The sequence below is a fragment of the Monodon monoceros genome, unplaced genomic scaffold (assembly GCF_005190385.1).
Source record: "Monodon monoceros isolate NGI ecotype Baffin Bay Population unplaced genomic scaffold, NGI_Narwhal_1 Super_Scaffold_21, whole genome shotgun sequence".
In the NCBI taxonomy this organism is placed as follows: Eukaryota; Metazoa; Chordata; class Mammalia; order Artiodactyla; family Monodontidae; genus Monodon; species Monodon monoceros.
The window spans coordinates 68,881,212-68,904,958 of NW_021703778.1; the positions used below are offsets into that span (position 1 = coordinate 68,881,212).

The 23,747-nt window shown below is 50.9% G+C and overlaps 1 protein-coding gene across 3 annotated transcripts in view; it reads right to left on the bottom strand.

Moving 5' to 3' along the window:
* The window catches only part of MEGF11 (multiple EGF like domains 11), a 389,787-nt gene that overhangs the window by 170,595 nt on the left and 195,445 nt on the right, over window positions 1-23,747 (bottom strand). For all 3 annotated transcript variants that reach the window (XM_029237751.1, XM_029237750.1, XM_029237749.1), the window contains one exon: window positions 14,678-14,770. In XM_029237751.1, coding sequence (XP_029093584.1) covers window positions 14,678-14,770 — 93 coding nt within the window. The remainder of the gene's footprint in view (window positions 1-14,677; window positions 14,771-23,747) is intronic.

The following is a 23,747-nucleotide window of genomic DNA, read 5'->3' on the forward strand; positions in this document are numbered from 1 at the left end:
TGGTTGTTCTTACTGATTTGTAGGATTAAAAAAAAAATTCTGGATACTAATCCTTTATGGATTACATGTGCTGTGAATGTCTTCTCCCAGGCTATACCTTGCCTTTTCACTTTGTTTTGCCAGCTCTGATATCCTGATTCACAAAGAGGCAAAAGGGAACCCATATCAGAGAGGGCAACTCTAGGGCAGGGTGAAAGCTTGGGTCTTTCTGCATCTCCAGAGCCCTGAATAAAGCAGGCCCCTAATAAATGATTGATGACCGTAATATAACTGACTAGATAATTCTATCAGATTCATCTAGCACAGTTCTGGGCTTACAACAAAGGCTCTGTGGAGACTTAGTGAATTGAGTCATGGTTTTGCTAATACTATAAGAAAAGTCTCAATGTCCAGGCAGAGAAATCAGAAAGAGGGCATCTTCACCACAAAAAGAGCGTTGGCTTTATGGAAGCATTTCCCGTGGATGCCTATAAAGTATGAGATGATTTAACTCAATTCAATTTATGCCCAGTGTTCCAGGAAGCAAACTTGGGTCTCCATCAGGTGACCCCAAGCATCTTGACTCCTGTCACCCCTGTGAGCTCACAATGGCACAGTGATTCTTCATATTTTACAGACGGAACCATAAAAAGTAAATGTCTTACCCAGGCCAGTGAATGCAGGGGCCAGGGCAGAGCTGGATCCCACATCCCCTGACCTCCACCTGATAAAAGGTTGGGACCCAGAGCATGGGTATTTTGAAGCCAGAAGATCCTTAAACTCTCAAACGTAGGGGAATAATCTGGACCATCTTGGGAAAGAACTTATTACCTAACTCAAGCCGGTTGTAACTCCAAATATCTATCTATCTATCTATCTATCTCACTGAGATACATGAGAAGAGATGAAGGACAAAAATAAAAAAAAATATTGATATCCTCTGCCTTCCTGGCCAGAGCAGGAGAGGCAGATGTGATAGCCAGTGGGATGTCCAGGAGAAGCACCTAGAACAGCCTTACTGGCTCCCAGGACCTCTGACTCCCAGCCTGCTTCTCAGGGGCAGCCTTGCCCTCCCATCCTCCAGGCCTCAGTGGGGCCCCAAGGCAGGCGGCAACTGCCCCAAAGTGCTGCAGCAGCAAAGGCTGTGGCAGAACTGGGGAATCTGTCGCCCTCTAATAAGGAAAGTCCGTTCTGGCAGCCTGGGTAATAGGCCTCAAATTGAATAATTAATAAAGTTATAAAAATATGTCTACTATATGGCCAGAATAATTCAGCCCAATTAGAAGCGATTGTTTCTTGCAGTTAATGCCACTCGTTTTTCCTGGTGCACAGCTCTTAGCACCAAGATAGGATTCGTAGGTTCGGCTGCCTCCTTGAGGGGTTTTATTAAGACCAAACTCTCCCCTAGGGCTTCTTTCAGTTGAGGAGTATCCATCTTTCCATCCATCTATTCATGCCTCTCTCCAACCATGCATCAATTTGTCCACCTGTCTATCCATCATTCCATCTGTCCATCTATTCACCCCTTCATCCATTCCTCCATCCATCTGCCCATCTACACATGCATCCATTTATTCATTCATCCATCTATCCATCTAGCCCCTGCCCAGATCCATTCACCAACTCCGTCACAGCGGTCTCTCCCCTGCCCCATCCCCCCCATCCAATCTGCTTCCATGCGATGCCTAGATAGCCTGCTTCAGTTGCCTCAAGTCAGGGACAGGGGAAGGAGAGCATGGCCCAGCTGGCCTGGAGGGACTAGCCAGGACTGGAGGAGCAGGTCAGAGCCTCCAGCATGCCCTCTGTTCCCTTACCAGACCTGGTCACAGGTTAGTTAAGAAAGAGTTTAAAAGTTGCTCCACCACTCCACAATGCAGACCCAGTTGATGCAAAATGAGCCTTCAGGGGCTCCCCATGGCCCATGGACTCGTGTCCAAGCTCATCGGGCTGCTGGTAAGGGCACCACCCCACCTGGCCTGGCCTCCAGGTGCAGCCTGGCTCCCACTCTCTGCACTAGGCACCCTCTGCTTTAGCCACACGGACCTGCTCACTGTTCAGTACCCTTGCTTCTGGGGGTCTGTGCCTGGAATGCCCTCTCTTTCCATACTGGACTACTGAAACTTCAAATCTCATCCTTCTTTGAGCTCTGGTTCCACGGCCTTCTTGGCATTTTTCCTACTTTTCCAGCTAGCTGTGATCTCTGCTTCCTCTGAAGGACCAATCCAACTCCTGGTCTCCCATTGCAATCCTTGGGGGCATGGGCCTGGGCAGCACGGATAGGTGAGAAGATTTGGAAGATCAAGGGACATGGCTTTGAATTCTCCCAAACATCCAGCCCAGAGCCCCACTCTTCCTTGGTCCAAGTACCTCCACTAGAGCATCATCTAAAAGAACGACAACATGACAAAATGGGAGAGCAAATCCACTGGATCCCACTCAGCACGGTGCTGAGTGCCCACCGGTAACTGCGGTGTGCAGGGCCCCAGCGTCACGGTGACAAGGAAGACCTGGACCCTGCCACAGAGAGGTCTCAGGGGCTGGGGGCTGGGAGGATAGCAAACACGCAATCAAACAGTAAACGTCTAGGGTGGCGCGGACCACACTGGCCATACGTATGCAGTCAAGTACATATACTTCCTGTGGGAATCAGGAAGTGCCATAGCAGAGGCGGCATCTGAACTGGGCTTTGAAGGCAGAAAGGCAGTGGGTCAGTGGATAAAGGAAAGCTGAGAGAGGGGAAGGGGGAAGGGAGGTGGGGGAGATAAGGCTGAAAGCTTGTCAGGCATCAGACCCAGAGGGGCCCTGAGGCCTGGCCAAGGATGGGCACTTCCTGGCAGGCAGAGGGGAGCAAGGAAGTGACATGGCCTGGGTTTGCATTTTAGCTGCCTCCCCACCTCCGAAGTGTGGGAGGGGCTGGAGAGGGTAGGCAGAGAGCCCTGGAAAGAAGTGTTAACCAGAGTCGTGAGTGTGGTCTCCAGAGACTGACTGCCTGGGTTTGAATCCTGGCTCTGCCACTTACTCGCTGTGTGCCTCTGGGCCAGGTACTTAACCTCCCTGAGCCTCAGTTTCCTCATCTGAAAAATAGAAATAGTAATAATAAATAATAATGAATAGGACGGTGTGTGTAGTAAGTGCCGGACAGAAGTTAGGAGAGAATCTAAGCAGGAGCACAGCCCAGACCTCTCTCCCGTTCAGCCTCAAAAGTCATCTCCTCCACAGCTCTGAATTCCGGTAGAAATATGCCCGAGCGAAGAGAGCACACACTCAAGAGCAGCTGGGTGACCTCAGAGAATGGCTAACCCTTTCTGGACCTCGGCTTCCTCCATCACAAAACAGGGGTCATAATCCCCACTTCACGGGGTGGAGGATGAAATGAGGTCATCGTGTCCATCCCCAGCGTGGTGCCCGGCACACAGCAGTTCTGGGCTGACTGGGAGGAACTCGAAGTCCTTGGGGGCAGGGGTCTCAGAGAGCGGGACCTGCCATCAGTCGGCCCTCTGGCTCCAAAGAAGATGCACCCCCTCCCTGTCAGAGTTCCAGGCCGGTCCTCCAGGCTGGTGGGCGAGGCTGGGAGCAGTCTGTGCTTCCCTTCCCCCCAGGAGCTGTGTTTCCCATGGAGACCCAGCCCACATGCCCAGCCTGGAAGCGCAGGCCATGTGTGTACGCGTGCACGTGCGTGTGTATCATGGGGAGTGTTGCACAGTGTCCTTTTCATGCCCAAGCGGGGTCCGGAGGGGCGGCAGCGCTGCCTGCCAGGACCGCACGATGGTGCCAGCTTGGCTGCTGCCCTCTGTTCTGCTTTTGTCACATTCTAGGCAGGTGCTCCCACCCTCCTCCCTCTCCCAGTCCTTGAGACTCACTGCATGTCATTTATTTATTCATTTTGTTCTCAGGGAACCAGATGGCCAGAGCTGGGTTGGGCAGAATGTACCTCCCTCCTCCCCCGCTACGACAGCGCCCCCCTGAACACGCAGCTCACACACGGACTCTAGGCTATCCAGTCTCTGGCTTTTTCAGGTACAGTAAAGGCCACGTGTGCCAGGGCTTTGCCTGACCCCTGACCCTGCTCAGATGGGACTGGTCCCATTATCTCCCCTGGTCTGACAGGCAGGTGGAGAAAGGGTGACACCCTGAGAGGCTGCCCTCTCTCAAGCAGTGGGAGAAGCAGTGGCCCCATGCCCCCTTCTGCCCCATGACCTGCCTCCCTTGGACTTGGGAAGGGGGCTCTCAGCAGGTCTCCCCTCCTTTCCTGGTGGGCGTCACAAGAGAACGCCCCGGTCCAAGGGTGGAAGGAAGGTGGTCTGGGGTCTCCACCGGCTGCCCCCTGCCCAGCCTCATCCTCACATTGGTCTGGGCCCCCGTGAGGGCAGGGCACCCCCGGCATCTGCTCCCTCTCATTTCCCATTTCTCCTGGGAGGCACTTTTGGAAGAAACAAACTCTGGAAGGGAGGGAAACAAAACTCTTCACCGGCTTCCAGAGCATAGCCAAGGCTGGGACATCTCAACAAGAGGGAGGCAGGGGTTGGGGGGAGGCGACAGTCGAGGACAGAGAGGTAAAGAGGCCAGCAGATCTACCTTGTTGCTGCCCTTCCCCTGCAGCCCCCAGCCCCCAGGACACGGGATGGGGCTGGGTTTACGTCTCTTAACCCTCTTCAAGGTCTCTTTCAGCCTCTATCACAGGCTGCTCACAACTGAGTTGGCGCTCACACTTCTCACCTTCCCCCCTACCTCAGCACGGCCTGTGGAAAGAGTCTGACGGACCCAGCTCTGATGCTCACCAGCTGTGGCACCGTGGGCCATCACTTAACCTCTCTGTGCCTCAGTTTCTTCCTCTAAAATGGGTAGAGCACACATTTGGTTCCTTCCTTCTTCCCATGATGGCTTTCCTGAGCCAGCCAGGTCCCCCTCCCATCAAAGCCAGAGCCTTCTCTCTACTGACACCTTCTCCTCCCTCTTATCTGTACTGGTGGCTCTGGCTTCTGTTCGAAGGTCCCCAAGGATGGGGGCCATGCCCTCCTCATTCCTAATCCCCCGCTTCAGCCCTGGACCCCCAGCAGCGTGGGCCTCTGCGCAGTGCTCAATAAATGCGCCTTAAATGGAACTCAAGGGATAGAGAACGCAGAGCCAGCGGAACCGCTAGCCCTGGCTACTGAATACTTTTTCGTTCAAAATTAGAATTCTGGGGTGAAGAGCAGCTCCTCTTCCGCACAGACCTGGAAAAAGCATTTGCTGCCGTGTCCACAGCCCCCTCATGTCCCCGTCACGGTGACTGTGCCCCAGCGTGCGCGCTGACACGGAGCCCCCCATCCCGGGGAGGCGCACCAGATGCCGGCAGGAGGCAGCCCAGGTGGTTCTGCGAGGGCGGCGGGCGGGGCAGAGCAGCACGCGAGGAACGGCAAGTGCAATTGCTTTGTGGCGATTCATCTGAAGTTGCTTTAACCCTGACAGCCGCCTTGGCGTAGTGAGCCAACCACGAGTGAGCTGCGGCCTCCGGGTTGGCAGGATGCCCCTCTGCGCCTCATCCCAGATGAGGCAGCCAAGGCTCCCCAGGCATCCCCACCTGAGGGAGGCAAGGGTGTGAGTCACTGTCCCCACCCATGGCTGTCCCGCCCCACCCCTTTTTCAGGTCCTGGAAAGAAGAGAGAATCACAGGAGGGCTGTGCGTGGGAGGGAGTGGGGTGGTGGGGAGAGCAGACTCCCTCCCCCAGAGGTCACCGTCAGGAAGGTCACGAGGGCCCTTGATTAAGTGAGATGATGCTGGATCTTAGCTTTCCAGAAACATGGCATCGTGGGATTTTTAGACCTGGAATATCCATGCTGACCTTCCCATTTTAGAGATCAGAAACCTGAGGCTCAGAGAGAGGGAAGGACTTAGCTAGGGTCACCCAGGCAGAGGTGGGACCCGAAGCTGGCTTCATCCCTTCAGAGGCAGCATGGAGCTGTGGGAAGAACACAAGTGCTGGGTTCTGATCCCAGAGCTGATGCTTGTTAGCTGAGTGAATAGCAGGGGTTACTCTACTTCCCTGAGCTTCGATTTCTTCATTTGAGAAATAGAGGTAACACATGTGGCAGGCTGCTGGCAGAGTGAATGGATCGTCTATGTGAAGCATCTGTACACGGTAGGAGCAGGAATCTGTATTCACCTTCCTCCTCAGACCGTGTGGCCCCCTCTTGTTCCTCTCTGACCCTCTCTCGTAAGCTCTCCTTACTCAGGCTCGGTCTCCGTGCTCTCTTGCTGGGAAGGAGCCCCAAAGTCTTGGCAATGGCCCTTCCCAGCAGACCAGTGTGGCCAAGTCCACTGACTCCCCACCCGGCCTTGCCCATCTCCTTTTGGACCCCTTCATCTGCCCCAGGACAGAGGCAGGAGCCCTGGCCCACACCCTATACCTCTGCTTTGCCCCTACGTCCTTTGCCTCCAGACTGTCACGTCTCCATGTTTGTCGGTGAGAAGTGTGCCCAGGGATCCCTGAGAATGGGACCCTCCCCCTAATGTAGACGGCAGGGTCGACCCCTCTGGAAATCACTGACCTCAGTGCCCTGGCCTGACCTGGAGTCATGAGTCTGGCCTTTGAACCTGGGCAGAGGATTCAGGAGGGTCTGAATCGTTAGGTCACCTGCACCGAGGCTGTCGAATAACTTGACCCATTTGCTTTGGTGTAATGAGACCCATCTGTCTCTAAGACAACTCCAGCCTTTAACTCCCAGAGCAGCTGGTGAGAGACAAAAGGCATGGGAGTCAGGACACCCAGGATCAAGTTACAGCTCTGCCACTACCTCCCTGGGTAACCTCAGGCAAGTAGTTTCCCTTCTCTAGGCCTCAGTTTGCCCATCTATAAAATGGAAGAAGTAGATCAGACAATTTCTGAGGTTCCTCCCAGCTCCTGCTTCAAGGGTTTCAAGTTAAATCATGAGCGCTCCATGACCAGAAATTAGGTCCTGGGATCCAGACTATACTTCCTAGCACTCCATTCCAGGACTATGTGGACATATGCTTTCATATATGTGAAGAGCCGCAGGAAAACAGGATGCCCAAGCCCCAGCAATATGGGGGTCATATGACTCCCAGCCTGGTAGGACAGCACTGAGCATTGTGGAAAGATGCAGAGACCCTGAGAGCCCCCAAGACGAGGTACTGTGGGCTGGATCAGAGCTCTTATGCCATTCCAGAGCCTAGGAGCACAGAGGTTGACTCTGGGGGTATTGCAGACAGCCCAGCACTCTGGAAGGAAGAGTCCCCAAGAATGCGGTAGGAAAAGAGCTTGAAATGCTGATCCCTCTATAAACCATCCTGTAAACAGTCATCAGCCCTGAGAGATCTAAATCAGGTTACGGTCTTTCTGCCTTTCCCACTGCTTCTCAATATTCACACCTAAAATAACCTTGTCTCCAGGGATGCCTAGCAGCATAGCCCCAAAAGGTCCACCAAAAGCTCATGTGATCACATTTTTTGTTTTTTTTTTAAATAAATGCCAATTCTGCACTCAATTCTATAACAAGTCTGTATTTGTTTGTTTGTTTCTATAAATTTATTTATTTTTGGCTGTGTTGGGTCTTCGTTGCGGCGTGCGGGGCTTTCTCTAGTTGCGGCGAGTGGGGTCTAACACTTTGTTGCGGTGTGCGGGCCTCTCATTGCGGTGGCTCTTCTTGTTGTGGAGCACGGGCTCTAGGTGCGCAGGCTCCAGTAGTTGTAGCACGCGGGTTCAGTAGTTGTGGCTCACGGGTTCTAGAGTGCAGGCTCAGTAGTTGTGGCGCACAGGCTTAGTTGCTCCGCGCATGTGGGATCTTCCCGGACCAGGGTTCGAAGCCGTGTCCCCTGAATTGGTAGGCAGATTCTTAATCACTGTGCCACCAGGGAAGCCCTCTGTATTTGTTTTAATCTAAGGAGCAAAGTTTAAATCACTTCTCAGGTAACTAATGTGCCATTACATGGTGCAAAATTTTAACTCTACAGCTTCAGGAATCCTTAGCAAAAGTCTTTCCAACAAATGGTGCTGGGAAAACTTGATACCACATGCAGAAAACTGAAGTTGGACTCCTACCTTATACCATATGCAAAAATTAACTCAAAATGGATCAAAAACCTAATTCCATGAGCTAAAACTATAAGACTTTTAGACAAAAACATAGGGGGAAAGCTTCATGACACTGGATTTGGCAATAATTTCTTGGATATGACACCAAAGGCACAGGCAACAAAAAATAGATAAACTGGACTTCATCAAAATTTAAAAGTTTTGTGCATCAAACGACACTTAACAGGGGCTTCCCTGGTGGCGCAGTGGTTGAGAGTCCGCCTGCCGATGCAGGGGACATGGGTTCGTGCCCTGGTCCGGGAAGATCCCACATGCCGCGGAGCGGCTGGGCCCGTGAGCCATGGCCGCTGAGCCTGCGCGTCCGGAGCCTGTGCTCCGCAACGGGAGAAGCCACAGCAGTGAGAGGCCCGCGTACCGCCAAAAAAAAAAAAAGAAAAAAAAAAAGAAAAGGACACTTAGAGTGAAAAGGCAACCCACTGTATGGAGAAAATGTTTTCAAATCACATATCTGATAAGGGATTAACATCCAGAAAATATAAAGAACACCTACAATTCAGCACCAACAACAAGTCAGCCCAGTTGAAAAAAAATGGACAGATGACTCGAACGGACATTTCTCCAAAGGAGATACACAAATGGCCACTAAAGCACATGAAAGGAGACTCAACATGACTAATGATCAGGGAAACGCAAACCAAAACCACAATGAGATGCCACTTCACACCCATTAGGATGACAATTATAAAAAATAAAAACAGAAATTAACAAGCGTTGACAAGGATGAAGAGAAATTAGAACGCTGTGCCTTGCTGATGGGAATGTAAAATGATGTAGACTCTGTGGAAAACGGTATGGTGATTCCTCAAAAAGTTAAACATAGAATTACCACATGCTCCAGAAATCCACTTCTGGATATACATGCAAAAGAAGTGAAAGTGGGAGTTTGAAGAGATATTTGTACACCTATGTTCATAGCAGCATTATTCACAGTAGTCAAGGTAGAAGCAACCCAAGTGTCCGTTGATGGGTGAATGGGTAAACAAAATATAGTATAATATGTACATACAATAGAATATTATTCAGCTTCAGAAAGCAAGGAAGTTCTGACACATGCCACAATATGGATGAAACTTGAAGACATTATAAGCGAAATAAGCCAGTCTCAAAAGGACAGATGTGGGCTTCCCTGGTGGTGCAGTGGTTGAGTCCGCCTGCCGCTGCAGGGGACACGGGTTCGTGCCCTGGGCCGGAAAAAAAGGACAGATGTTGTATGATCCCTCTTATATGTGGTACCTAGAGTAGTCAAATTTTTAGAGACAGAAACTACAATGGTGGTTGCGGGAGTGGGGAATGGGGGGTTAGCGTTTAATGGGTATAGAGTTTCGGTTGGGGAAGATGAAAAAGCACTGGACATGGATGATAATGACGGTCGCCGCACAGCAATGTGAATGTCCTTACTGCCACAGAACTGTACACTTTAAATTTTCTGTTACGTATATTTTCTCACACACACACACCCCACAAATCTCTAGCAAACATATATCGTGGTTTGAAAAGGACTGACCTAGACAGTCCCTGGCTAGTTTAGGAGTATAAGCATATTTCTGAGCTGGTACATGTTTTATTTTAATCTGCAAGGATAGCTGAAAGCCAAGTCAGCCAGGGGTCCCACACATCATTCAAGATAAGAACACATTTGACTGGGCAGAAGCTACTCTTGGTGGTGGCCCAACTTGTTTCCTGCTGCATTCATTACTCAGGCCTGCTCCGCAGCCCTGTCTTGTGCTGAGCATAAGGCCTGGAGGGCTGGGGTGTGGGTAGGGGGGACAGTTTCAACAAATAGTAAGAGGCTGTGGAGCGCACTTTTACTCTCCCGCACTCTGTTCGCATGGATAAAACCAGTTCAGTGGAATCTAAGAATGTGCGAGACTGTGGAGAAATGGGAGGGATTCTCTGCATGTCTACCCCAGCCCTCGGGGGAGGCCTGAGACCAAAACCAAAATGCCATTCTACAGGCCAGAACCCAAACTGCAAATCACCATGGGAGGGAGGCAGAGGACCAGAGAAGCGGGACCCAAGAATACAGTAATTAAATAATACAATGAAAGGCTGAAATTTCCAAGTTGATTCTTGGGTATCATTTATAAAAGTTAACAGGGCATATTTAATTTAGGAATTGGCTCACGTCCTTCTCCTTAGAGCTGAAACCTCATAAATGAAATACACTGGACCATTGCCCAGTGTGGAAATAAAACTTATGAATAATGTTTCTATCTCAATCATTGTCAGTGCTTTACTATTCCTAATTACTTTAAAAAGCTAGATATTCAGTATAGCAAAACTTTATTTTCTTTTCATCTCCACTTGTGAGATTAGTGCAGTTTAATAAGAGTCACTCTGTCGTCTTTATTCAGTATAAACTGACCTTTCATCATTTTACTCTTCATTATTATATAAGATGGAGGTTTATGACCAAGCGTGCAGCCACTCCATTTCCCCATATTGGTCCATCTAATACCTTGGCATTATCCACGATAGCTGACGTGTCTACCCAGCAGGCAAATCAGTATCACCTCACTTCCTTTATGGAGCAGAAAGAAATTCGTCCAGGCCTTCAAGAAATTAGGCTACGGGGTTATAAGTCTATAAAAGAATGAAAAGTTCCCCACCGCATCCTACTACTGGATTTGTCCCCTTCATGTCTATCAAAATCATAAATCCCTTGGCAGCCACAAAGGGCAGGGCAGGGGCAGGCAGTAGGACGATGGATCTTTATAATCCTCCCCGCCACTTCCAGGAACTTATCCTAAGAAGAAACTGGGACACGTGGGCAAAGATACATGCATGAGAAGAATCACTGCAGCATTTTTACACAGGACCACAATCCCTTATTCACATGTCAACAACCCAAAAATCTCTAAAGAGTCCAAAGGAATTATTTTTTAATTTTCCAAAATTCTTTAAATTTCCAAAAATCTTTGTGGAACTGATTTGTGGTTAAATATCTTCTATATATCACTAGATGTGATCAGTTATATGTCACTTCAGAAATATTACTATGTTTCATCCCAAGGTGCTGACCAAACCCCACTGCAGGCATATGTCATACATGATATAGTCACCATATACCTTCCTGAACTCTGAAAAAATCTAAATTTTTAAACCAACAGGCCACAAGGATCTTTGATAAAGGACGGTGGGCCTAATACAGTGAAAAATCAGGAACAGCCTAAAAGTCCATCAGCAAGAGACTGGTTAAACACTTTTAGGAATCCACAGAAGGAAACGAGTGTATGACATACAGTTGAATTAAAAAAACAAGTTACAGAATAGCACATACATTTGATCTAAATAATAAAAGTTGTGTCCAGATCTAACTCTAAGAACAAATGTGCAGAGAAATAAGGAAAGGCAAGCACTCAAATGCCAGAATTGGTTATCGCTGGGTGTGTGGGTTTAACTTTTTGTCTATACTGCTGGTGCAGTTTGAACTTCCTTTTTAACATGAACAGGTACGATTTTAGAGTCAGAAGAAAACACCAACAAGAATGATGCTTTTGACTAAACAAAAATCAAAGCTTCCCTGCAAGGATGTCACATGTCTAGACATGCAAATGACAGATCCCATTCAGAAATCTCCAGAGATACACATTGTGCTCATCAGGATACCCATCTCCATGGACACAGGCCCCACAGAGCACACACAGGCAGACAGGGGTCCAATGGCACAAGAGCCAACAGGGTCAAATTGCTTGGAGTAAACATAATCACAATTTGTGTCCCATGGCTGATTCATCTGTCTCCATGACAATATCCCAGGGCCACGTCTTTCAATCAGATCCTTCCTTCCCCTGTGAGCAACTAGGTTTTCTCATCGAAGAGCTATTTCAACCTCAGGTTGTATTAACAGAGGTTGAGCATCCAGAAGGGAGCAGAGCATAATAATTATGTGTTCAGGCTTAGGACCTAGGTTTTCACTTGATCAACAGTCCCAGTTTCATCATTTACTAGCGGTGGGCCTTTTGGAAGTTCTTTAACCCCTCTGTGCTTCAACTTGCTCATCTGTAAAATGGGGCTAATTCCCACATCATAGGGCTGCTGTGAAGAGCAAATGAGAAGATGAATAAAGTGCTAGCGCACAGGAAAATTCAATACAGAGTGCTTAGCTCTACTGTAACTTTTCCATACAAGCCCGCATCTGTGGTCAGATCTAGGAATGATCGTTTAAAAGGAAAAAAGGTCATAGCCAATGGAGAGAAACTAGATGGGGAAGGCAGTTCAGACCACGTCATGTGAGAAACAAAGGAGCCTGGAGAATAAAAATTGAGTGTGGGGGGGGAAGTGACCATTGTCTTCTAATACCTGAAGGTTTGACCCATGGAAGGGGACTCTGGTTTCTTCTGTGCGGTCTCAATGGCTATTATCAACTGCTCTAAGATGACCTTCTTCCCACACACAGTCTGTGGCCTTGTTCACTGAGCTCCTTGGGAGAAAGTTCAGACATGGCAAGGAGGGCCATAGAGATCCATGACCCAGCCCCGGCCTTAAGCTAGAGACAGATGATTTTGAGAATGAGAATCTATGAATTCCCTTCATTCAATGCTGCCGTCTCTCAAAAGAGGGTTGGAACTTATCTTTTAGGACTTTCTGAGGGTTTAGTAGTACATGCCCTTGAGTAGATGCAGAGCTGGTGATTCTTCAACCCAGGAGGGTGGATTTGTTGTAGAAACACCGTGGGTTGCTCGGCACCAAGTCTGATGACTGAATTGGGAGTGGAAATTGGGCAGCCCAGTTTTACACTGTAAAGTTACAAGGCTACGTGCTTGGTAAACACACTCCAGGGGCAAGATTTACTCTAAACTCCCTACTCCCATTGATCAAGGGCCGCCTCCCTTCCACTTCTTTCACTAGACCGGAAGGAAACCCTGAGAGACAGACTCTGTCTGAAAAACCCTCCAGGCCCCCCAATCATCACAGTCTAGAAACAGTGAGCACCAAACACACTTGCACTGGTTGGTGGTTTATATGCACTCAGGACTCCTGAGGCTCAGGCTGTATTTCAACCTCCAACAGACTGAGCTTGACATTATAATCTGGCAACAGCAAGCAGACCTGTCCCAGCAAGGTTCACAGAATCCAAGTTAGATAGTTCCCCATCAAAGATTCATTGTAGGCAAAGTTACACAAAACGAAACACAGACAAGGTGGGGAAAAGCTCTCAAACATTTCGGCCAGCATGCCTCCTGGAGTTCACAGAAGGACTGCTTGAATACATTCCTTTAACTCACGTGTTCCTCAGGTGTACTTTTCATTGTCTGGAGGAGTCCCTGCCCTGTTGCTCAGCGTGACTTACCTCAAAGCAGGGAAACAGGTGGAAGGAGGAGGCTACCACAGTCACTGGAGGTCCCAACACATTGGAGAGAGTCTCTGGAGCACCCCAAACAGATCCTGGTCTCCCCAAGCCAGGTAACAACCCAGGCCCAAACAAAACCACATCCAATAGCTTGCTTTGGCTGGTATGTTCCCATGTACTAGGTAGACAAAGAGGCTCCAGTCAAGGCCTTTGGAAAAAAAGGACCATAACTAGACGTTTCCACCCCAGCAGAGACTGGAAAAGGGCAAGATCACCACACTGGGCCAATGTGGACCCACCATTCCTTCTCCATGTTGTTACGACCATTGCAGTCACTATGGGACAGGGAACAGGGAGGTGGCTCCCAAAGATGGGTCAATGATGGGGGTTAGACCCCTACTGGATCAGCTTAGCTGTGTTACCTACTCAAGTCACACACAAAAAGATACTATCCCAGCTCAAAGCAGGAAGAAAATTGGGCTTTAACATTAATCAAGATCTCCTTGGAAATCTAATAAGACCATGACATTAACCAGCCATTGATTGCAAAATGTGCCACTAGAAAGAGGCTCATCTGTGAGTATTTAAGGGAAAATGAGCCAAAGGAGAAGGATTTGCCTTCAGCTGGGCTCCTGGCAGAGAATTCCCCGAGGAGCTGCCGGTGTACCCTGCCCACTCGGCAGCCAGCCCCACACGAGAGATGATGCCCGTGCTGCTATGAGTCACTCTGTCGGTCCCAAGAACATCTGCCTCACTCGTGCTCACCAGAGAGCCTTCCCCAGGGAATGTGAACAGTCTACCCAGAGAGATGTAAGAACACAGTGATCAGCCTTACAAGCATCCCATTCTCCTACTTTTGGGGACACAGAGGCATCCCAGTACCCATCAGTCTCATAAATAAGTCCCCTGAGCCTCTGTGAGCACCCACTGAGCCTTTGCACCAGCAAAGCTGAAGACCAGGCCTTGACCACAGTGACCTCCTGGGTCTGCGCCCCTAGGTGGCATCTCAATTTCACTTCAAGCCTCAAAGACCTTATCCAGAGGCGTTTCATCAAAAGCCAGAGTCGTACAGATGACCCCACAATTCCCCATACACACGACATGCAATGCCCCTCTAGGTCGCCACAAACCATGACCCTCATGCCCCTGGAGCCCTCCACCCTGAGTACCATCCGGTAGGTATGCTTCCTCCCCGCTGCCCACACTCACTAGGTAGCCCAAGCCCAGGACAAAGAACTCAGCATCCACACGGCACGGCCCCTCCCCAGCCAGAGCCATGGCCCCGCTCAACTCCCAAAGACCCTAGACTCACCGCTGGAGCAGTCGGGCCCTCCCCAGCCGGGCTCACAGTGGCAGGTGTCCGGGGAAACACAGCGGCCGTGCACACACTCCTCTGTACACAGGGCTGCAGGGGATCAGAAGAGGGGGAGGAAGAACAGGAACAGAGAGTGAAAACCAACCACCTGGTCAAGGAGCACAATCCACTTTGTAAAGACTCCCTGGGGCCCAGGGATGCTCAGAACGCATCACTGGTTTTGGGGAAAATCAAGCTGCTCCTGACCCGAGTTAGTCATTCGTTCATTCATTCATTCATTTGCGGTATGTGGGCCTCTCACTGTTGTGGCCTCTCCCATTACGGAGCACAGGCTCCGGATGCGCAGGCTCAGCGGCCATGGCTCACGGGCCCAGCCGCTCCGCGGCATGTGGGATCCTCCCGGACCAGGGCACGAACCCATGTCCCCTGCATTGGCAGGCGGACTCTCAACCACTGCGCCACCAGGGAAGCCCTGACCCGAGTTATTTAACTAACTCTGAAAAGGATTCAACAAGGGTGTGCTCCATCCCAGGCTTGTTTCCTAAAATGAAACCCAAGCCCACGAAATGGCAGCCTTGGTGGCTTTTCAAGAATAGTTCCTCCAAGGTTGAACACTTGGAGACGTTCCACAAAGCCCAATCCCTACATCCTCACTCCTGCTCTCTTTCCCCATCGGCTCAGAAAATGACCCATCTTCTGGCTTCCCCAATTTCTTTCTGCAAAGGCCCCCAAATTTATCAGGTTGCCTGAAAAGAATCCATTCCTCTCACGTTTTCCCCACCTTTCTGCCCTCCTTCCCAAATGTCCCTATTTTGGGGCTCTCAAATGTCAGCAAATCTGCAAAGTACACAAATGCTGAGGAAAAAGCAACAGCTAATTATAAGAAAGTAATTAAGAGAGACAGCCACGACGACGATAATTGTAATTAGAAAGCGCCTGGCAATATCTTATCAGTCAGTCAAATGCTACAGCCTCCTGAGTTGGGAGGCAACGGCAGCAAAGTTTCCATCAACTACCCCAGTACTGAGAAGGCTCACTGGCGGCACTTTGAGGAAGGGAGATTATTTCTCTGTCCCTTTGACACCCACATTTTCTCAAGGTCATCCATTGCTCCTGAGAGATCTGTCCCACCATCTAATCTATCAGTGAGGGATTACGGAAACCCCCTTTGCCACCCCTGCCAATTTTGTAAGCTTGGGAAATCAGCAGCTACCATCAACCCTGTCAATTGCTCAGAAGGGATCTAGATGAAGCGCTTTTTTTCTGACAAGCGACTAGAGACCTTCTCTCTGCCTGGAACTGGCCTGCGCTGGGGGGACAGGTGGCCCCCAATGGTGAGCTTGGAGGAGCTGCCACTGACTTCCGAACACCCATCCTGCTTCCATGTCCACTGCTTGGCCGAATGCCCAGCGAGAAGGCGCTGCCAGGGTAGATAACAGAGTTCATTTTATGGTGGGTGTGGGGACCTTTGGCCCCTCCCAAACACAGACACTGACCCTGAAGCTGTGGCCTTAGCTTTGCCTAGGGCTCCTGGTGAGGCAGGCCTCGAAGAGCCCTTTCAGACGCCCCACTGGTTAGTGGTCTGCAGACAGCCCATCCTCTGCAAGCCTGGGATGTGGTATGTCTGGGGGGAGCCCTGGCCCTTGAGTCATTCTCATTTGTACAAGTGGCTTTTGGGCAGAGTTCTGGTTTGTGCTCAAGACTTTGACAGCCCCTCGCTTGGAGCTTTGGGGAGCAGCTGGGGCCTACTAGCTAACCCACTTCTTACTGGGGAACCAGGCTGGACCCTGACCTCAGTGACCACCTCCACTTAGAGCCACAATGAGCTGCTCACCTAGTTGCTAGCAAGATGCCCACCTGGTCATCCCTGCTGCCTGGCTTCCCCTGCTCCCATTAGACTTTCTAAACAAGCTCAAATGGGCCAATGTCCCCAGTGTACACTGGACACTAGGTACCCTTCCCCCGGCTCCCCAGCCCAGCCCTGACCTCAGCTCCTCCCCCTTCCCTTAGGCTGAGGTCCCAGTATGCTCCACAGCTGGGCCGGTCCGCCTCCCAGCAGACCCTTCCATCAGCTTGCCAGGTGAGCCCAGACACCTCCAGCTGCTTTCTGACTGCAAAGAGCAGCGCCTTGATCCCTGGGGGTTCTGCTGGGGGCGGCAAGGGCGGGCAATGGACTGGGAAGCTGCCGCACGGCAGGTCTGGAAGGCACCTAACAGAGAATCACGTCCAGCTGCTTCATTTTATACACGGAGGAACTAAGGCCTGCGTGTTTGGGATCCTGTGAACAGCCTGTGGCCTCTGGCCAGAGAGGAGGGAGCTGCAGGAGGAAGATCCTGGAGACAGAGGCCTCTGAAGGCTGAGGGGGTTGAGAGGAGCCCAAGACACGGGGCCTTCATGCCTCGCCCAGGCTGGACGTCCTCCCCTGTCCAGAAGACTCAAACCAGAGGAGCTGTGTCAACACGTCCTCTGCAGGCGTGGGTGCCCTGCAGGCTGGGGCTGGGCAGGGGCTTGGAGAAGATCAAGGGAGAAAAGACGAAGACCACCCGGTACTCTGGTCCTCTGCCCCTAGAGACCTAACTCCTGGCCTATGTCCTGCACCCTCTCCCTACCTGCAAGGGAGGTGCATTCAGGGGCTCTGAGCAAGCTCCACCCTCCCTCTTCCCTTGGCCTCTGCCCGGTCAGCTTCTCCCAGCCACCGTCCTGCCTCAGTCTTGCTTCTAACCTCCCAGGCGCTAGAGGCACATTTAGCGAGAAGCAGCACGGCACGGTGGTTAAGAGCACAGACGGCACTCGGGGAGCCGGGGCTGGATCCAGCGATGCCACTTAGCAGCTCCAGACTTCAGGCAAGTTACCTCCCTCTCTGTGTCAGTCCCCATCTGTTCAATGGGGGATGGCGACAGGATGGGCCTCGGGCTGTGTGTGAGGATTCAATGAGTTGACAAAGTACTTAGAGCGGAGCCTGGGGTACAGTCAGTACTGAGTGAGTCTTGCTATTGTTATTAGTAGGGTGTCCTCAGACCCGAGGCAGGGTCCTGGTGATGCCTGAGCCTCCTTTTCCTCCACACACAGGCCGTCTCTCTCACTTCTGCCCTCCACTGAAGTCATAGACACATGGAGAGGGTTGTAGGGACTTAGTTGGGGGGTGGTGTGCTGGAGAGCAGCCCCATCTCCACCCCTGGTGGAATGGCCAGCATGGTAGAGAAGGTGATGACCTATATTTAAACTCCCTATCTGCCATTTTCAGTTACAATTATAGGACAATAAACAAATGATTTATCCTTCTGTGCCTCAATTTCTTCATCTGCAAAGTGGGGACAATAATAGAACCTATGTCATGGGCTGGTGCAAAGACTTAATGAAGTAATACATGTTGAGTGCTTGGCCCACAGTAAGTGCTCCACAAGCAGGAGCTGCTATTATTACTTCTCCCTCTCTGTCTCTTTCTCTCTCACACACACACACACACACATGCACACACGCCATGGGGTCTGGACAGATGTCTAAGGCAGCTGACGGCAGTTACCAGTTATCACCACTTCCTGTGCGCTACCAGGTTCTGAGCACCCACTATGTGCCAGGCCTCGGGGCTTTCACACATGCTACCTCAACCCCTGTCATAGGCCATCGCAGCATACCTTGAGGGAGTTACCTATGTCAGCACTTGTCTCTCTTTTGCGGATCTCCAGCCCCTGGGGGACAGAGTTCACTCCTATTTGGCCTTTTAAAGCCCTTATGCTGCCTGGTGCACAGTAGGTGCTCAGTGTTTGTGGGTCCCAAGGAGGAGAGCACCAAAGCACGTGTGGAGAGGGCGTGGTTGCCTTTGGCTTCAGAGCTCAGTCACAGGGAAGTCGCCAAATCTCTAAACCCTGCTCCTTGGCTCAGGTTACTTCTGCGCCTGTGGGACCAGGGTGATGGGCCATCTCGAGGGACCGTGGTGGGCGTGTAGAACGAGCCCAGCCATGGGTGTGAGGAGATCTGGGTTTGCATCTATCAGCATCCATCTCAATGATATCAAGCAACTCACTTTCCTCTCCAGGCCCTGCAACTTCACCTGGAACTCAGATGAGACCAGATGAGGACTAAAGTCCCACTCAGCTAAGAATCACCGGGAGCTGGCATCCACCCACCTCTTCCAGGAAAGGCCTGGACAGCTGCCAGTGCTCTAGTCCCACTTCCTGGCCCCCAAGTCCCGTCCCCTTCCTATGGCCTGGTAAACCTCTACTCTTGACCTCACAGGGACCCCTGGTTTCTGTCCTCCATTTCTTTGGAAAAGGCACTGGATTAAGAGCCAGGAGACCCAGTGTGAGTTCAGGCTCTGGGCTACCTGACACATGAGTCGGGGCAGGTGGCTTCCCCACTCTCCCATCTATAAAATAAGAGCATTAGAGCACATCACCCTTGAAGGTTCCTTCTACTGCTGCCACCCCCTTGACGCTCTGTCTCCACCATGTCACAGCAGCTGGAAATGCTTCTCCTGCGCTCACCAGCCCCGGGTCACCTGGGTCAGCAAGGCCAGGCACAGCCTCTATCACCAGCTCCACCAAGAAGCTCGGAGGGCTGCAGCCACCTCAGTCTGAACATTTATGGAAGGTGAAATATTTTCCCACCAGAACCTCCCTACCCACACGAGGTTCCTCCTCACTGGCCCTGCCACTGCCCCACTTAGTATGGGTTTATCCGGTCTCCCCAATAGACTGTGAGCTCCTTGAGGGTAAATCCAGAGTCTTAAACATCCCTGTATCTCCCCATGAGCCATGCCTTACATATACTCCATATGTGGCTATTGGTGGCCGTTCTGAGTACCTGTGCTTTGCAAGGGACACTGCCAAGTGGGGGGCGAAGGATCAGGATGCAGAGGGTGTGGACACATGACCTGTGAGGGTCACGTGAAGGGTGGGACTTGGTGTGGGGGGAAGGTTAGCCTGGAGAAGGAAGTGTTGGGTGGGAGGCAGGTCAAAGTCAGCTGACAGGCTGAAAGGCTGCCAAAGAGAAGTGGGAGCCACTCTGCCCCAGACAGAATAGGGATTCAGAAGCACATGTGACAAAGGGGCAGATTTCAGCCTAACTCAAGGCAAGACTTTCTACCACTTGAATGGTTCAGCAGTTCAGGGGGCTCTTCCTACAGGTAGGGAGCAACCCACCCCTGGGAACACTCCAGCAGAGCCTAGAGGATCTACAGATGCTGGAAGGCAGGGGTTAGCAGGCAAACTACGACTCTCGGGCCAAATCTCGCTGTTGCCTATTTCTATAAACGAAGTTTTGTTGGCGCACAGCTGTGCCCACTCATTTACATACTGTCCAAGGCTGCTTTTGCACCGCAAGGGCAGAGTTGAGTCCTCACCACAGAGACTGATGGTCAGCAAAGCCTAAACTATTTACTATCTGATTCCTTATTGGGGGAGGGGGCCCTCCTGGTCTAGAGGGTTCCTGATTTGGTGGAAAATTGGACTGTGGGACTTTTTTTTTTTTTTGGCTGCATCAGGTCTTAGTTGCAGCACGCGGGATCTCTGCGGCAGCTTGCGCGCTCTAGAGTGCGCGGGCTTAGTTGCCTCGCGGCATGTGGGATCTTAGTTCCCCAACCAGGGATCGAACCCACGTCCCCTGCATTGGAAGGCGGATTCTTAACCACTGGACCACCAGGGAAGTCCCTGGACTGTGGGACTTTTAGGGTCCCTTCCGCCCTTCTGTACTTCTATCATTCACTCACTCCCTGATATAACCAGACGGTAAAACAAAGTCCAAAATGTGCTTAGCAAATACCCAATGATGCCCTGCCGCCTTTCTCAAATGTTCCTCTGGGTCCACCTGAAGGAGCAAGAGGCTGGAAAGCATAACCTTCAGCAGCCACAAATGCCCACTTGGCCCTTTATTTCAGTCCTCTGTTTCCTCCCGAGGGGTCAAGTGAACTTAACGACCCCTTGTGTTACAATGATGGTCTTGCACGGATGGACACTAGTAGCTGTGGTGAGTGAAAGAGGCCAAATATAAGTCCTTCCTCTTTGCTGGGCACTGACTATCCATTGTTCCATTGGATCCTTGAGGCAGGTATCATTACTGCTCCATTTACAGCTGGGAACCTAAACCACAGAAAGGGCTAAGCAACTTGTACAAATTCCCCTTGCTATCAAGAGACCATGCTAGACACACGTTACTCTGCTTTCACGATCCCACCCCACACCCCACTTCCCAGGAGCCATCGAGGGCAATTCTTTCTTAATCATCCCCTCCCATGAAATTCTAATACCACAGATATGCTGCATATCTGTGTATGCATTGTATGTATATCTGTGCTTTATATATAAACAGACTGAGAATCACTCTACCCCTTGAGAATGTATGGGCTGGAGAGTCTGCATCTGTCCCTTCAGATCACTCCCCACCCTTCTCTGTGCCCTAAGAGTGGACCTCCATGGACTGCATTAATGGATCTCCTTGCCCTCTGGCTTCTGGATGAGTTCAGGGCACGGAAAATAGCAGGAGCTGGGAGGCTGGGCAGGAGGCAAGGCTGGGCCATGGATTGGTGGTGGTGGTGGTCCTCTCCCCTACAGCTCACGGTCCTGGGGGGCTTCTTCCAGCTCAGGGATGAAGTGGCTCTCCGCGGCTGCTAGCCCTAAATGTTGCACCATCTCTTGCAGTTTCCATTAACCCTTCTCAAGCCTTTATAAATAATTGTTTTATTAAACCCTCCTCAGTTAACATGCCATCTGTTTCTCACCAGGACCCTAGCTGACCCAGAGGCCAAGATAAGGTTTGAACCCATCCGTGTGATGCTAAAAGGCCTGCTCTTAACCACATGCTCCACCACCACCTGGACCACAGGTTGAGATAAGTAAGTACCAGCGCCAGATCTGTCACCAACTTACCAAGTCCCCTCCCTCCCTCTGGGTCTCAGTTTGTCTGTCTGCAAAATGAAGGGGTGGAATGACGTGGTTCCAATGTTCCTTCCAGCTCTGGGAGTCTGGGGCTTGACATTTTGGCTCACTGATTCAAGCCAAATTTGAGAAGATTCCATTCCACAAGTGCCGGCACAGAGCGCGGCATGGGAACAAATGTGTTCTGAGGTACAGATGCAAGGCCAGAGCATCAGTCCTGGGCTGGGGTGGTATAAAGCAGCCCAGGACCCGGTATGGGGATCACGGCATTGAGCCAAAGGGTCTAGGTCAGACTTGGGGCCTCCTCTGCAAACGAACTGCTGAGCCAACACTGGCCAGTCCCTGACCAAGGCATCCAGTCTGCTGTCCCTTGCTCGTGGTGAGCGCTCTGAATCAATCCTCAATCCTATCAGCATTCCACTCAAGATGAACCACAAGTCCCTGAGGTGTTCGTGGTGATATATTTTGCCTGGTGGCTTGCAAATGATCTTACTAGTTAATGGAACTATAAAAATTACTTACATGAAAAGGTCAAGATAAATAAAGACAACTTCCATGCTCCCTGGACAGCTAGGCTGATACCCAGGTAGGACAAAAGAAGGCTTGGGAAAGGAGGTGGTAGTCTCCCAGAATTCTACAGAACATGGCTTCTGGGGCTTTCCACAAACCCAGTTTCCCCAGTGCTCCAAGGCATACTGCTCCAAGGCATACAGCCCTCCATTAGCATTCTTGGCTGGAGCCTCAGATGAGGCTGTCATTTGATTCTGCTTGGAAATAAAATGACCTACATCCAAAAGGGCCCAGGTGCCAATTCCAAAGTGACACACTTAGCATGAGTGATTCTGCCATGGCCAAGATCACAGAGCATGTGGGGATGGGGGTGGGTGGGAATATGTGTGTCTGTGTCACGGAGTCACCAAGGGAAGTTCTAAAACCATTCATAAGATATGTATCATTCATTCCTTTATCATTACCAGCCCTGCATCCTTTCCACGGCTGGGAAGAGACAAAACAGCCGGTGGGCACATCTAGAGTTGGCTTTTAATTGCTGTGGTCACATCTGGCTCTGAGACATGAATTGTCAATTTTTTTAAAAAAAGAAGCATTTCACCTGCTAGGATGGAAGGACATGAAGGGTCAAATGCTCTCCTGGTCTGGGGCCTGCGGGTCCCCCTTCTTCTCAATGAGGGGTCCTGGGGAGGCTCACACAGAGCTCTGGGATGGGTAACAAGGGGTTTGTCACCCCCAGCCAACCTGCCAAGCTGGCCCATAGCCACTTATCTTAATTCAGTGGTGCCCTGGCTGAGTTTTATTCTTTGGCATTCTAGCATCATCTAAAACCCCGGGTCCCTGTTCTGCCATTTATCAGCTGCGTGTCCTTGAGCCGCCTGTTTTGTCCTCAGTTTCCTCATCTATAAAATGGCTGTGGACTTAGAGCTAATTCATGCAAAGTGCCTAGAATCAGAGGTTAGTTATAACTGTTGCTGGTTGTTTGTTTTTGTCTTTTATGCTATTAAGATTCCTCTTCTGGTGTTCACGCCGCCAACGCCAGTCCTCTCCCAGTCTTCTCCCCGCGCTCCGACCGAAGCCCGAGCCGCAACTCCCAGCCCCGCCCACCCTGGCGGGTGAGCAGACAAGCCTCTCAGGCTGGAGACCCTCCAACACAAGCAGCCGTGTGGACGAAAGGCTCTTAGTGCTGCAGCCAGGAGTCAGTGCTGTGCCTCTGAGGTGGGAGAGCCAAATTCAGGACACTGGTCCACAAGAGACCTCCCAGCTCCACATAATATCAAATGGCGAAAATCTCCCAGAGATCTCCATCTCGACACCAACACCCAGCTTCACTCAACGACCAGCAAGCTACAGTGCTGGACACCCTATGCCAAACAACTAGCAAGACAGGAACACAACCCCACCCGTTAGCAGAGAGGCTGCCTAAAATCATCATAAGGCCACAGACACCCCAAAACACACCACCAGACGTGGACTGCCCACCAGAAAGACAAGATCCAGCCTCATCAACCAGAACACAGGCACTAGTCCCCTCCACCAGGAAGCCTACACAACCCACTGAACCAACCTTAGCCACTGGGGACAGACACCAAAAACAACGAGAACTACGAACCAGCAGCCTGCAAAAGAAGACCCCAAACACAGTAAGATAAGCAAAATGAGAAAGCAGAAAAACACACAGCAGA